General features: G+C 46.0%; 1 protein-coding gene across 1 annotated transcript in view; it reads left to right on the top strand.

Annotated features, from left to right (window-relative positions):
• Positions 1–5,464, top strand: part of LOC119954713 (endoplasmic reticulum-Golgi intermediate compartment protein 2-like) — a 63,457-nt gene extending 57,993 nt beyond the window's left edge. Inside the window, 1 exon segment of the mRNA XM_038780196.1 lies at positions 839–5,464. Within this exon segment, the coding sequence (XP_038636124.1) occupies positions 839–904 (66 nt within the window). The 3' untranslated portion in view covers positions 905–5,464.
• Positions 5,465–16,269: the final 10,805 nt, after the last annotated feature.

Here is a 16,269-nt window from a genome sequence, read left to right as displayed (position 1 = left end):
CCATGTGAAGCTCCCGGATGTGGCAGAAAGCAAATGGTGCAGTAGCTTAGAAATCCCGCAATTTTCAAGTCAGGCACTGAACTCCATTGAAGACCAACGTCACAGCTTTGCCTTTGCTTTCCTTCAACTGAGTGGTTTAATAATTAAAAATGTTATTCTAATGTTTAAACAATTCGACGGACGTGCTATTACAATCTGAGCCATTTTTATTCAACGGGCCCAGTTTTTTATGGGTTTTTACAATTACAGATCCAAAACAGATGATGCTTTTTGCACACATGGGCTAGGGCGGGCATTCTCCAGCTGTGGGGGTTCTCGGTTCCCGCTGGCAGCGCACCCCCGCCTGCGGGTTTCACGGCTGCATGGAGTGGCTTCACTGGGAAACCCCATTGACAAGTGCTGGGGGTATATAATCGTGCCACCGAGATACACTCAGCTGGGGGACTGGAGAATCCAGCTCTGTAATATCATTAAACAGATTGTTTATTGCAATAATCTGTCGCATAGTATGTGGTAAATTCCACTGTAAATTCATTTGACTTTTATGTTTAAGTACAATGAGATGTAAAAAAAAACAACCCCTTTGTTTTCACTTTGATTAACACAAATATAGAATTTGAAGAAAAACTTGCCAAGTGATGTTTATTTTTTGTTGTAAAATTAATAAGACTTGTGGGGGGGGTGGAAACTGCCCTAGGCCCAATTGTAAAACTGAGTTAATAACGCTCCTGTCGACCTAATTTTGTATATTTTCATAATGGCATTTGATTTGTTTTTAAATAATTAAAAAACGTTTTTGGTGGTCCAAATCTCCTTCAATGTTCGTTTTGTTTTTCAGATGCCGGAACTTGACGGCCACATGAATAATCACTCCCTCCCGATTTCAGATGACTTCGATCATTAGCGCCGAGCAGAGGTGATAAGGAACAAACGCTGTCTGTCGGATTGGCCCTCGATTTTAATTGTGTGCAATAAAACACGATTGGGTTGCACAGCCTTTGTTTAAATAAATCGTTAGTTACATTCGAGTCTCTTCCCAGTTTCAATATCAGTCGAGATGACATGTCAGGTCATACCATTGGCGCCATATGATGGACTGGTTATGAAATGATTCGGTGTCTTTGTTTAAAATACAAAGGGGAAAACAATCAGTGTTTTGTGGTCCTACTTCAAGTGAGGTGACTGGAAATCTGACTAGTGATTTATTTACACAATTCAATTCAATTTGTAATGTTAAAAATCCACTCAGGATTTGTTTTTACAGTTTTATGTGAACTGCTAAAATATGTGTACACGGGCAGATTTGTATCAAATTCTTTGAAACCATAGTGGGAATAAATTAATACAGGGAGTCGTACTCCATTCCTGACCTCACTTGTGCTGTCTGCCCTCGACGGGATCTGGTAAAGGAGAACAACCTAATCATACAATCCCTCCAGTGCAGAAGGAGGCCATTCGGCCCATCGAGTCTACACTGATCCTCCTGAAAGAGCTCCCCAATCCTCCACCTTATAAACCCACCTCGGGACAATTTAGCATCTCCACTCCACCTAACCTGCACGTCTTTGGAGTGTGGGAGGAAACCGGAGCACCCGGAGGAAATCCGCGCAGACACGGGAAGAATGTGCAAACTCCACACACACACACACACACACACACACACACACACACACACACACAGTCGGCCAAGGTTGGATTCGAACCTGGATCCCTGGTGCTGTGAGGCAGCAGTGCTAACCGCCCAGTGGACTCCATCACACAGTCTGTACATTGATCTATCACCGACCCATTCTTAGGTTATCGCTGCTAAAAGCATCCTGTTCTATTCATGAAGTTGAATTAGAACCAGCTGCTCCCAATTATAGAATGTTTCTTTTCCTAAATGTTTCTAATGTTCTTTATTCAAAATAATATAGGGTAGGTTGGTGATTTAACAATGCATGAAACTTCTGTCAGGGTTCTAGACCTTTGTATGTATGTGAACCTTGAAATAGCCACGATCAAGATCCACAACCGTTTGCATTTTCACCACTACAGCATTCTCTTCGGTCAGAGTTGGGCAGCAGTGTATTTAGTTACACAAACTGAATAAAATATATTGGTAAATTGAGCATAACATGCTGTGCCGACAGGAGTGAGAACTCTGGCTGACTAGATAATGAGGTGGCTCCATTGTATTCTGCATAATGGGTTATTCCTCTGATTTTATAATCGTACGTGTTTTTTAATTGAAGTCACAGATCAATTTGTCACTGGACTGTGATTGTCAGTTTAGCGTCACTTGCCCTCTTGACAAAGAAACTGGCTGGTAACACTGTCACAAATGATTATATACTTTAAACTCTGTCCATCCCCCAAACTGAGTCACTTTTTTTTTTAACTGCGCATCTAAAAAGACAACACCTGCTCACCGATGGAGTTTATGGTTACGCGTTCTTTTCATTCGACTTTCTGATAGCTGTGTTTTATTTTTAAGTTTTTTGTTTTCGTATTAAACCGTTCTTTGTTATGGGAGAAATCTAAAAATAATGAATGAGAAGGTGTACACTTTCAGCTCATGATGTTCATTGTGTGTTTCTTTTCCAAAGTCTGCATAGATTTTGTACATGTGTAATCCCATTTCCGGTTAGTACAGAGCAAACTTCAATGATATATTACAAATCAGGAAACAGCTGCTCTCTGCATACAGCAGACAGTGTCTTGCAGATTTTGACATTCTTAAATCCTGCAAGTTCACAACATAGGAGCGACTGTGGAATTTCTGGGAGCTGTGCTTTATATAGAAAATTCTAAACGCCTCTTTGTCCTGTTCTTCATGAAGTATAAGCTTAACTGATCACTCTCGATGCAAACAACCTGATTTGGTGCTCTTTTTTTTTCTGTTTGAGATAAATGTTCAGTAACAATTTGTTTTTGAAATGAAAGGAAAAGAAAATCGCTTATTGTCACGCGTAGGCTTCAAGTGAAGTTACTGTGAAAAAGTCGCCATATTTCGGCACCAGTTCAGGGAGGGTGTTACGGGAATCGAACCGTGCTGCTGGCCTGCCTTGGTCTGCTTTCAAAGCCAGCGATTTAGCCCAGTGTGCTGCACAGCCTATTTCAGTACTGAATCGACTGTCTTAACCCCTAGTTACTCAAGAAATACTTTGTGCCGGTATTTCTAATTAGTTTATTTTAAAAACTTCTGTTAATAGCATACAATAATGCAACTTTAATAAAAATATTCTGCCTCTAACGTGTAATGCATGAAGCAGCGTGAATCCGAGAACAATGCCATAAATGAAAATGAAAATCGCTTATTGTCACGAGTAGGCTTCAATGAAGTTACTGTGAAAAGCCCCTAGTCGCCACATTCCAGCGCCTGTCCGGGGAGGATATATATATATATATATATATATATTACAAAAAAGGTTGTGTTTTTTAATAATGTTGCATTTTGGTATGCTAAAAGTAATAGTGCTTTAAATCTAGCCTTGACATCTAAGCGATGTTGAAATGGCATAATAACAAAATTATTGAGTCAATTTTTAACCTGACCATTGCTGACTTTGTGACGTTGACTTGTAGTGTTTTGTATGACTTCCAGAAGTTCCAGTAGAACTAAGCCCATCAGGATCAGAGGAAAATATTGGCAATGCCTGGCACAAAGGAAAATGTTTAGCTTTTTTCACCTCAGCCCAGGGCATTGCTGTAGGGATTCCTTGGGACAAGCGTCCAGTTTCAGCTATTTTCCAATACTTGTCAAAGACTTTTCCTCCAATCTGATATTGCAGCGTGTTCAGCTGCATTGGCGACTCCACGGATAATGGAAGAGGCCATACCCACGTGCAGTAAGACCTGAACCTTCAGGCTTGCGTTGATAAGTGGTATTTGTAGAATCCCTACAGTGCAGAAGGAGGCCATTCGGCCCATTGAGTCTGCACTGACCCTCCGAAAGAGGGTCTTGGCAATGATGCGTTACCATCCCTAACCATCCACAATCTGATCACTATTAACCGGCAGCTCTGTCCCATAAATGCTAAGGCTACTACAGCAGGTCAGCGGCTGAAGATTCTGAGGCGAGCGGTTCACTAGCTAATTTCCCAAAGCTTTTCCACCGCTTAAAAGGCACAAGTTTGGTATGCTCTTCACTTGCCCAAATCCACATGTAAACGATCACATTCAAGAAGCTTTACATGATCCAAGACAAGGGAGACTGCTTAATTGGCACTTCATCCACTGAACTTCTATGATCTGTATACTGTGCATGCAGCTGTACTATTACAGGATACATTGCAACAACTCAGCAAGTCTGCTTCAGCAGCACCTCCCAAACCCACGGCCACCACCCAGATGCCCAGGGCAGCAGGTAGAGGGAACCGGCATCACTCCAGTTTCTTCTCCAAATCCATCCTGACTTGGACACACTGTCACTGGGTTAGAATCCTGGATCTCCCTACCTCATATTATAGGAACACCATCACTACACAACACCACCAGTAAAAAACAGCAGCAGTTCAATGAAACCGTAACCAGATTCTGATCTGGGAAGCAGAGCTGCTTTACTGCTCATCCCGTTACAGGAGAAAAACTGGCTCAGTGTGGGGCATTCAATTTTGGAAGCTAGGAGGAGCAGAGGACAGCATGATGAGGGGTGCATCCTCGCTTGACTGAGACTCCGCTCACCACCACCCACCCCAATCCCACTGTATCGCTGCCTGGATGGTGGCGCAAGTATACCTAACTTTTGCCACTCACCTGGTGCTATTTTCATACCTGTTCTGGTTGGGAAGTGGGAAAATGGCACTTAAATGATGCCCGGCATTAAACTGGGGCGCCCTGTTGTTTCAACTGGGTGGGAAACCCTGCTCATTGGGGCGCTTTCCATAAGGCCTACTTTTGGATTATTCTGTGGATATCAGCTAGAAAGACTTGATTTTCATTTTCCATCCGACTGGGCACATTCTCTGGTTGTAACCAATGGCTTTCTCTAGATGGTTGCGTGACATGTGTAGGCTCGTACCTCATGATGACGTGTCGAAGTAATCGCACATCATCCAACTGTGGAATTCAACTTTTCACCATCACAGTGCTACCTCATTTTATAGCATATTAGTTACTTAGTACTAACTTCATTGTTTGTTAACATTATTACCTTGAACTGCAGTTTGTAGTTCACCTTATTTGTAAGCGGTAGTTTGTAATCGCAATGAAATAAAATAGATTGCACACGTTTTATAGTACATCCCTGCTGACCGCATACATTGCAATAGATTATGGTTTTGGGTTGAAGGATCTTTGACAACGGCAATGATGTTTTATTAACATTTTGGCAAGTGGTTGGCACAGTAGCTGTCCTTGGAGTTGTTAAATGTGATAACATTTTTGAGACTGTCACCTCCCTGATGTTTGATAATCATCCCACAATGAAAATTCTTTATTTTCTGTTTCAACTTAAATACAATTAAAGAAAAATCTGCCAAAATAACATGTTTGTGCCATTCGTTTTAACTACACAGAATGAAAGTTGGAGTAGCTCTGACCTTTGCTCAGTGAAGTGGGGGGTAAGGTGGAGTGGCTCTGATACCATGCGGGAAACCCAGAAGTAGGCTCAGCATTTTCCTCTGTGGCATGTTACCCTGTCTGTTTATTAGCATTTTAATTCCAAGTTTGGGACCTAGCGTAGCCGGTGTGGTGGGGATCCAAATGATACCATCTCAAGGTGATGGTCGAGGGCTGCTTTTCTGACTGGAAGCCTGTGTCCAATGGGATCCCGCAGGGATCAGTGTTGGGGCCCTTGCTGTTTGTGGTTTATATAAATGATTTAGACATGAATGTAGGAGGGTTGAACAGTAAGTTTGTGGCACAGTGGTTAGCACTGTTCCTGCACAGCGCCCAGGTTCAATTCTGGCTTGGGTCACTGTCTGTGCAGAGTCTGCACGTTCTCCCCGTGTCTGCGTGGGTTTCCTCCGGGTGCCCCGGTTTCCTCCCACAAGCCCAGGAAGACGTGCCTGTTAGGTGAATTGGACATTCTGAATTCTCCCTCTGTGTACCCAAACAGGTGCTGGAATGTGGCGACTAGGGGATTTTCACAGTAACTTCATTGCAGTGTGAATGTAAGCCTACTTGTGACAATAATAAAGATCATTATTATTGTTATGAGATGAAAATTGGTGGGGTGGTAAATAGTGAGGAAGATAGCCTTAGATTACAGGAGAATATAGATGGGCTGGTCAATGGCAAATGGAATTCAATCCAGATAAGTGTGAGGTGATGCACTTGGGGACGGCAGGATCACAACACTGGAGAAACTGACAGAGAAATTCCAGCTCGCCAGGGGGAACGAGCGATGATGCCTGCAACTCAAAAACTTCCGACGAATAGAGATAACCGCCACGACAGACATTACTGGAAGAGTTAAGGATGCAAATATCCTAGGTAAAGGAAACTAGCGACATGTATGACCGACTGACAGAAAGGGCCGACACCGTACTGGACGCAACAAGAAGGAAATGGGAGGACGACCTGGGGATGGAGATAGGGTGGGGACTCTGGAGTGAAACACTGCATAGGGTCAACTCCACCTCCACGTGCGCAAGGCTCAGCCTGACACAACTAAAAGTGGTACATAGAGCCCACTTAACAAGAACCCGTATGAGTAGGTTCTTCCCGGAGGTGGAGGACAGATGTGAGCGGTGCCAAGTAGGCCTGGCCAACCACACCCACATGTTCTGGTCTTGCCCCAGATTTGCGGGGTACTGGACAGCCTTCTTTGAGGCAATGTCCAAAGTGGTGGGGATGAGGGTGGAGCCATGCCCGAAAGTGGCGGTCTTCGGGGTATCAGACCAGCCAGATCTATTCATGGGGAGGAGGGTGGATGCCCTTGCCTTTGCCTCCCTGATTGCCCGCCGTAGAATCCTGTTTGGCTGGCGGTCAGCAGCACCACCCAAAGCTGCAGACTGGCTGTCCGACCTCTTGGAATCTCTCCAAATGGAGAAAATAAAATTCGCCATCTATGAGTCAGACATTGGCTTCCACAGAACGTGGGGGCCATTCACCCAATTGTTCTGTGGCCAACGAACAGGCAGAAGAATAGCCAAGTAGCCAAGAATCAGGGGAAAGTAGCCAAGGCGTGAGATGGAGGGAAAGACCCAGGGGGCGAAACAGCTAAACCTAGGAGAAAAGAAAAGCAAACCACAGGAGAAGCGGAGGGGGGCAGAAGAGGGGAGGGGGGAAGAAGGAAGAGACAGGGAACAATAGAGTGGAACCAGAGGGTGGGGGAATGAAAGCCGGAAGGAGGGCACGGGAACCAACAACATACTCGGCAGATAAAGTACCAGAAAGCAAGAAAATATGGGCGAAAGATGGGACGAACAGCCGAAGCGGAGGTGATCGCGAGACGACAACGGCAGCGAAAACCGTCCGAGAGAAGCAAGTAACACCAACACCTGATCCATTCTGGTATTGCCCTCTCTGTATTGGACATAACCAATGTAATTGTTTCTGCAACACCGAAATGTATGTATGCCTCCCCAGTTTCTCCCCCCCCCCCCCCCCCCCCCCCCCACCACCCCACCCAACCACAAACATGTGTCTATTTGTTAAATGTAACATTGCTAAATGTACAGAGTTGCTGTTTTTGAGCCGGTGTACCAATATCCTACCAGTTGTTTTTATTTTTCATTCTGTGTGCATATACTATGTTCAAAACCCCAATAAAAAACATTTTTTAAAAAAAGAAGGCATATGGTATACTTGCCTTTATTAGCCGAGGCATAGAGTTTAAGAGCAGGGAGGTTAAGAGGGAACTGTATAAAACATTGGTTAGGCCACAGCTGGAGTATTGTGTGCAGTTCTGGAATCCACATTATAGGAGGGATGAGATAGCAATGGGATGGGTGTAGAGAAGATTTACCAGGATGTTGTCTGGGCTGGAATTTTCCTTGGAGCAGAGGAGACTGAGGGGGGAGACATAATTGAGATGTATAAAATTATGAGGGACATAGATAGACAGGAAGAAACCTTTCCTGTTGGTGGAGGGGTAAATGACCAGGGGCGTAGATTTAAGGTGAGGGGCAGGAGGTTTAGAGGCCATGTGAGGGAAAAGTGTTTTCACACAAAGAGTGGTGGGAATCTGGAACCCGCTGCCTGGAAGCAGACAACATTTAAGAAGCATTTAGATGTGAACTTGCAATGTCAAGACTATGAGCCAAGTGCTGGAATATGGGATTAAATATTTAGGTGTTTTTGACTAGGTGCAGACAAAATAACCCCCTGAGCCTGCTCTGCCATTCAATAAGACCATGGCTGATCTCATTTTGGCCTCGAAGTCCACTTTCCCGCCCATTGTCCATAACCCTTCAACTCATTACTAATTAAAAATCTGTTTATTTTCTTCTCAAATTTACTCAATGTCCCGGCATCCACCTCGCTCTGGGGTAGCGAATTCCACAGATTCACGATCCTTTGCGAGAAGTAATTTCTCATCCGTTTTAAATCTGCTACCCCATATCCTAAACTATGACCTCTCGTTCTACATTACCCGACAAGAGGAAGCATCTGCTCCACATCTACTTTGTCAATACCTTTCATAATCTTATATACCTCAATTCGATCTCCTCTTGTTCTTCCAAACCCGAGAGAGTAACCTAAACTGATCAATCTCTTTTCATAAGAAAGACCCCTCATCTCTGGAATCAATCTAGTGACCCTCCTCCGAACTGCCTCTAATGTAACTACATCCCTCCTCAAATAAGGTGACCAAAACTGTTCACAGAACTCCAGGCGCGACCTCATCAATGCCTTGTACAGTTGCAGCAACACTTCCCTACTTTTATACTCTATCCCATAACGGCCAAAATTCCATTTGCCATCCTTATTCCCCGCCGTACCTGCATATTAGTTTTCTGTGATACATGCACGAGGACACTCAGATCCCTCTGCACCGAAACACTCCATTTAGATAATAAGATGCCCCATAACAACTGGGAGCAGGAGTCGGCCACCTGGCCCCTCGAGCCTGCTCCGCCATTCAATGAGAGCATGGCTGATCTTTTGTGGACTCAGCTCCACTTTCTCGCCCGAACACTATAACCCTTAATCCCTTTATTTTTCAAAAAACTATCTACCTTTATCTTAAAAACATTTAATGAAGGAGCCTCAACTGCTTCACTGGGCAAGGATTTCCCTAGATCCACAACTCTTTGGGTGAAAAAGTTCCTGCTGAACTCAGTCCTAAATCTATTTCACCTTATTTTGAGGCTATGCCCCCTAGTTCTGCTTTCACCCACCAGTGGAAACAATTTGTTCGCATCTATCCTATCTATTCCCGTCACAATTTATGAGTTTCTATAAGATCCCCCCCGCATCCTTCTAAATTCCAACGAGTACAGCCTCAGTCTACTCAATCTCTCCTCGTACTCCAATACCTTCAGCTCTGGGATTAACCTAATGAATCTCCTCTGCACACCCTCCGGTGCCAGTACGTCCTTTCTCGGGTAAGGAGACCAAAACTGAACACAATACTCCACTAACACCTTATACAGTTGCAGCATAACCCCCCTAGTCTTAATCGCGATCCCTCTAGCAATGAAGGACAAAACTCGATTCGCTTCTTAATCACCTGTAAACCAACTTTTTGGGTTACGGGGATAGGGTGGAAGTGAGGGCTTAAGTGGGTCGGTGCAGACTCGATGGGCTGAATGGCCTCCTTTCCAGGCATTTTCCTCATGTTCCAAGGCTTTGTCGTACATTCCGATATAATGCATGAGTTATTGTACAAACATAGAATTTACAGTGCAGAAGGAGGCCATTCGGCCCATCGAGTCAGCATCAGACCTTAGAAAGAGCACCCGACTGAAGCCCACACCTCCACCCTATCCCCGTAATCCAGTAACCCCAGTCAACCTTTTAGGACACAAGGGCAATTTAGCATGGCCAATCCATAAGACCATAAGACATAGGAGCAGAATTAGGCCACTTGGCCCATCGAGTCTGCTCCGCCATTCAATCATGGCTGATATTTTTCTCATCCCCATTCTCCTGCCTTCTCCTCATAAACCCTGATCCCCTTATTAATCAAGAACCTGTCTATCTCTGTCTTAAAGACACTCAGTGATTTGGCCTCCACAGCCTTCTGCGGCAAAGAGTTCCACAGATTCACCACCCTCTGGCTGAAAAAATTCCTCCTCATCTCTGTTTTAAAGGATTGTCCTTTTCGTCTGAGATGGTGTCCTCTGGTTCTAGATTGTCCGACAAGTGGAAACATCCTCTCCACGCCCACTCTATCCAGGCCTCGCAGTATCTTGTACGTTTCAATAAGATCCCCCCTCATCCTTCTAAACTCCAACAAGTACAGACCCAGAATCCTCAAACGTTCTCTGGACCCTTTCCAAGGCCAGCACATCCTTAGATACGGGGCCCAAGACTGCTCACCATACTCCAAATGGGGTCTGACCAGAGCATTATACAGCCTCAGAAGTACATCCCTGGTCTTGCATTCTAGCTCTCTTGACACGAATGCTAACATTGCATTTGCCTTCTTAACTGCCGACTGAACCTGCACATTAACCTTAAGAGAATCGTGAACAAAGACTCCCAAGTCCCTTTGTGCTTCTGCTTTCCAAAGCATTTCCCCATTGAGAAAATAGTCCATGCCTAGATTCCTAACCTCACACTTTTCCACATTGTATTTCATTTGTCACTTCAGTGCCCACTCTCCAAGCTTGTCCAAGTCCTTCTGCAGTCCCCTTGCTTCCTCAATACTACCTGTCCCTCTCCAGATCTTTGCATCATCTGCAAACTTAGCAACAGTGCTTTCAGTACCTTCTTCCAGATCATTAATGTATATTGTAAAATGTTGTGGTCCCAGCACAGACCCCTGAGGCACACCACTAGTCACCACCGGCTGCCATCCTGAAAAAGACCCCTTTATCCCCATTCTTTGCCTTCTGCCAGTCAGCCAATCCTCTATCCATGCCAGGATCTTACCCTTAACACCATGGGCGTTTAACTTATTTAACAGTCTCCTGTGCGGCACCTTGTCAAAGGCCTTCTGGAAATCTAAATAAATCACTTCCACTGGTTCTCCTTTGTCTAACTTGTTTGTTACTTCCTCAAAGAACTCTAACAGATTTGTCAGACGCGACCTCCCTTTGACAAAGCCGTGCTGACTCAGTCCTATTTTACCATGCACTTCCAAGTGCTTCGCGATCTCATCTTTAATAACACTCTAAAATCTTACCAATTCATCTAACCTATACATCTTTGGACTGTGGGAGGAAACCGGAGCACCCGGAGGAAACCCACGCACACACGGAGAGAACATGCAGACTCCCCACAGACAGTGACTCAAGCCGGGAATCGAACTGGGACCTTGGAGCTGTGAAGCAACAGTGCTAACCACTGTGCTACCACGCCGCCCAATTTGATTCAGTCACATTGGCTGTTTCCACCGTCAGGTAGCAAATGTCCTCCAGACACCCGAGGATGGCTCATGGCTCACTGTCTGTGCGGAGTCTGCACGTTCTCCCGAGTCTGCGTGGACATCCTCGGGGTGCTCCAGTTTCCACCCACAAGCCCCGAAAGGTGTGCTTGTTGGGTGAATTGGACATTTAGAATTTTCCCTCAGGTGCCGGAATGTGGCGACTAGGGGCTTTTCACAATAACTTCATTGCAGTCTTAATGTAAGCCTACTTGTGACAATAAAGATTATCATTATTATTATTATTGCGATGCAAATGCGAGTGTTGATCACCCAATTGGCCACTTCAAGCAAGCGCAGGAGCACCCCCACATCAAACTCTTGGCTTTAAACCTTTCATTTTCTGTCTATTAATTTAACTAGATGGTAGATCACAAGCTGTGGGCCTAAGCGTTTTCACTAGCACTTCCGACGAGCCACATTGGATATTCACAAGTCTCGTGAGGAAGATTCTACATCAACCACCCTCTTAAAGACGGCCATTTTTACAACAACTGGTTCCTGCAGGGGGCAATTAAAATGACTATAAATTAATATTTTTAACTTAGGCGTTGAGAGTTGCTAACTTGCCACTTTAATATCTGAGAGAAACCGGAATCCTTCAAAGCTCTTTGTTTACAACGTTTTAATTTTCTCGGTAATATTAATTCCAAGATTTTATCAAAATAAATAAGTATTCTTGTAAAACAAGGCTCTCCTATTTACATTCGCACATTTCGTGAGCTCAGGATCTCCCAAAATCATTGCCGCCAAATGGGTGAGTAGCTATTGATGTGCAGTCAGAGTCATGAGGAAACGCACAACAGTCAACTGGACACCATAAATCCCCACAATAACACTGAGATAAATGCCCAGATAGTCTCAGGCAGCGATGTTGATGAAGAGATAAATGTTAGGTATGACAGCGGGAAATTTCCCCTGTCCTTGGAATCATTCTCCGGGGCCGTTCGCAGACAACTCAGAGAGCAGCCGAGGCCTTGCTTTAACAGCTCGCTGAAAGATGGCACCTCCAACAGTGCAGCACTCCTGCCAGACTGAGGTGGCAGCCGAGATGATGTGCAATTCTCCGTACTTTCGGGGGCTAGGTTGACGGTGGAGGGGTTGGCGCCACTCCAACCGACGGCGAAGGGACGGCGCGAGTCTGCGCATGTGCAGAACGTCCGGCGTGGTTCCGTGCATGCGCAGACCGGCCGGCATATTTTGGCACATGCGCGGGGGGTTCTCTTCTCCGCGCCGGTCATGGCGGAGCCTTGCAGGGGCCGCGCGGATGGAAGAAGTGCCCCCACGGAACAGGCCCGCCTGCAGATCGGTGGGCCCTGATTTCTGGCCAGGCCATCATGGCCCCCCCCCCCCCCCCCCCCCGGGGTCAGATTACCCCACGTCCCCCCCGAGGACCGCCCCCGCTGACTTACCAGCCAGGTCCCGCCGTGTGGGATCATACGTAACCCAAGCCGGCAGGACTGACCAAACACGGACAGCCGCTCAGCCCATCGGGGCCCAGAGAATTGCCGGGCAGGCCGCTGTCAATGGCCCTAACTGGCGTGGCGTGAATCCCGCTCCTGCCCGAAAAATGGCGCCGGCGAATATGGCAGCCGGCGTCGGGACGGAGGGGCAGGATTCGCGCCGCCCCCCCGGGGATTCTCTGACCTGGTGGGGGGTCGGAGAATCCCACCCAAAGTCTCCAGAATAGGGCTTCAACCCATGAGCTTGATTTATAGAGGAGTGATACTACTGAGCGACAGCACCTTAGAGAAAGATAGACTATTTGTAAATGATTCTTAGAGTTATCTCTTTAGGCGAGTAACTGTATTGTTGATTGTCTTCTCTCCATCACTCCATTTCTATTTTAATCATAAAATCATAGAATCCCTACGGTGCAAGGGGAGGCCATTCGGCCCATCGAGTCTGCTCCAACCCTGCGAAAAAATACCCAGCCTAGGGCTAATCCCCCTCTCTATCTCCATAGCCCCACTAGACACTGAGGGGCAATTTATCATGGCCAATCCACCTAACCTGCACATCTTTGGACTGTGGGAGGAAACCGGAGCACCCGGAGGAAACCCACGCACACACGGGGAGAACGTGCAGACTCCGCACAGACAGTGACCCAAGCCGGGAATCGAACCTGGGACCCTGGAGCTGTGAAGCCACAGTGCTAACCTCTGTGAAATTCACCTCCAACTGGAAAATGCCAGATGACTTGTAATATGCCTTGAAGGGATAGCAGCATGATATCAATAGAAACCTTGGGCTGGATTCTCCGTTTTTGGGACTATGTTCCCAAAAATGCTGTCGTAAAAACTGTGGCCTTTCCCGCCAGAAAAACTGGCGTGAAGAGGCCCCATATTCATAGCCCTGCAGGGGGCTAGCAGGGACCCATCGTGAATCCAGCAGCTTTAGCTGCAGGTATGCCCCCCCCCCCCCCCCCCGCACTTCCGTGCCTGAGGCCACGCATGCGCATAGGATGGGATGTTCAGGGGGGATTTAAGGAAAAGCTTGTTTTACCCAGAGGGTGGTGATGGTCTGGAATGCACTGCCTGGGAGGAGGGTTGCCTCACATCCTTTAAAAGGTACCTGGATGAGCACTTGGCACGTCTTAACATTCGAGGCTATGGGCCAAGTGCTGGCCAATGGGATTAGGATTAGCAGATCAGGTGCTTTTAATAATAATCTTTAATGTCACAAGTAGGTTTATATTAACAATGCAATGAAGTTGCTGTGAAAAGCCCCTAGTCGCCACATTCCGGTGCCTGTTCGGGTACACTGAGGGAGAATTCAGAATGTCCAAATTAACTAACAACACGTCTTTCAGGAGCACCAGAGGAAACCGGAGGAAACCCAATTTTCTCTGAAATTTATATTCTTAGCAGTCAGATGTGTCCCTAGATTAACGTCGGTTTAAAGTAGCTCCAATTACTGGATTTACCAATTGGGCACAGTGATCTACATAGAACATAGAGTGCAGAAGGAGGCCATTCGGCCCATCGAGTCTGCACCACCCCACCTAAGCCCTCACTTCCGCCCTATCCCCGTAACCCAATAACCCCAGCTAACCTTTTTTTTTTGGACACACTAATTTATCATGGCCAATCCACCTAACCTGCACGTCTTTGGGCTCTGGGAAGAAGCCGGAGCACCCGGAGGAAACCCACGCAGACACGGGGAGAACGTGCAGACTCCGCACAGACAGTGACCCAGTGGGGAATCGAACCTGGGATCCTGGCACCGTGAAGCCACAGTGCTAACCACTTGTGCTACCGTGCTGCGATCTTTGAAGAAGCGTTAGTAAAACACCACAACTATTCTCCAGATGTGGGAGTGTTGATCAGTAATATCGCACTCACAGTGGTACTAAAATAATTGAAAGCTGAAAGCGCCACAAATAAAATTACATTTTTGGCATTTATGGAAATTAGTGCATTTATTTGGTCTATTTAAACGTTTGGACATCAATCATAATGAAGTTGATATACATGAATAACTCGTGAAGTGTCCAATGGATGTTTAGCGTAAGGATTAGAAAAAGCGTTGTGCCATTTTAGCTGGAAGGGACTTTGACATTGTATACTCGAGCTTTGATCAGATACAGCGGGCATGGTCAGCGGGCATGGACAGTGGGCATGGACAGCGGGCATGGTCAGCGGGCATGGACAGCGGGCATGGACAGTGGGCATGGACAGCGGGCATGGTCAGCGGGCATGGTCAGCGGGCATGGACAGCAGGCATGGACAGCGGGCATGGTCAGCGGGCATGGACAGCGGGCATGGACAGTGGGCATGGTCAGCGGGCATGGTCAGCGGGCATGGACAGCGGGTATGGACAGCGGGCATGGTCAGCGGGCATGGACATGTGAGTTTCCCATTGAGAAATCCCTGAACTTTGGCTGGTATGAGGAGGAGCGAAATGTGGGAGAATTGTAATTCTGAACAGAGAGGGGAAGGAAACACTGGATAAGTGAAGTCCAATATCAGAACATTAAACTAAAGAATGGGGGGGGGGGGGGGGGGGGGGTTGCTGAGAAAATTGAAAGAGATAAACTGAATGAAAATAAAATTGGAATGATTAAAAGCATCAAACTGAGCTTCAAGAAAACATTTACACTGAAAAATGCCTAAATCTAAACTAAATAGAACATTTTAACATTGGCATTGTTTTGTAGCTTGCAATATACTGATACTATACTTCATGCTATGTTTTTTGTCTTTTTTTTTCTCCTCCTCAGGCAGGGGATATGTGCACACAAGTGCTCCCACCCTCTAATTTTTCACCAACTGGCCATATTACATGTATGACTAATTTAGGCTATTTGACTGTCGAGATAACATCATAGCCTGTCCTGTCCTCACTTGACATCCACGCACATACTTTTCACTTGGCCAACTTTCTGCTCTCGACACCCTGGGAGCAGGAGGGCGCGGAGTGAGTTCCGACAATGTTGTAGGTCTGTCCAAATGATTAATAATTGACAGCAACAACAAGAAACCGATTCACAGTCAAAGGTAACCGACTCCGCAAAAGCCGAGCATCGTGTCTGGGTGAGAACCTCTGAGTCATAACGCTGGCTGATTAGTGAAGGGGTTAAATGAATTGTGAAATTTGCATCTGTACCACACTGCCATATTGAACCATAGAACAAGACGAAGAAAGCCTCTGCTCTAATATTAACATAAGGCAACAAGAAGGATGTGTTATGTCCTCTACCAGGCACAACATATTTCTAAATATAGTTGTTCTCCTTTTTGCTTTGCTCATGGAGGAACTATAGGTTTGGAGGACGTCAGAACAATCCAACCAATCCAAGTGCTCCA

The sequence above is a fragment of the Scyliorhinus canicula genome, chromosome 20 (genome assembly GCF_902713615.1).
Source record: "Scyliorhinus canicula chromosome 20, sScyCan1.1, whole genome shotgun sequence".
In the NCBI taxonomy this organism is placed as follows: domain Eukaryota; kingdom Metazoa; phylum Chordata; class Chondrichthyes; order Carcharhiniformes; family Scyliorhinidae; genus Scyliorhinus; species Scyliorhinus canicula.
The sequence above is the reverse complement of the archived record's forward strand: the minus strand, read 5'-3'. Positions and strand labels throughout refer to the sequence as shown.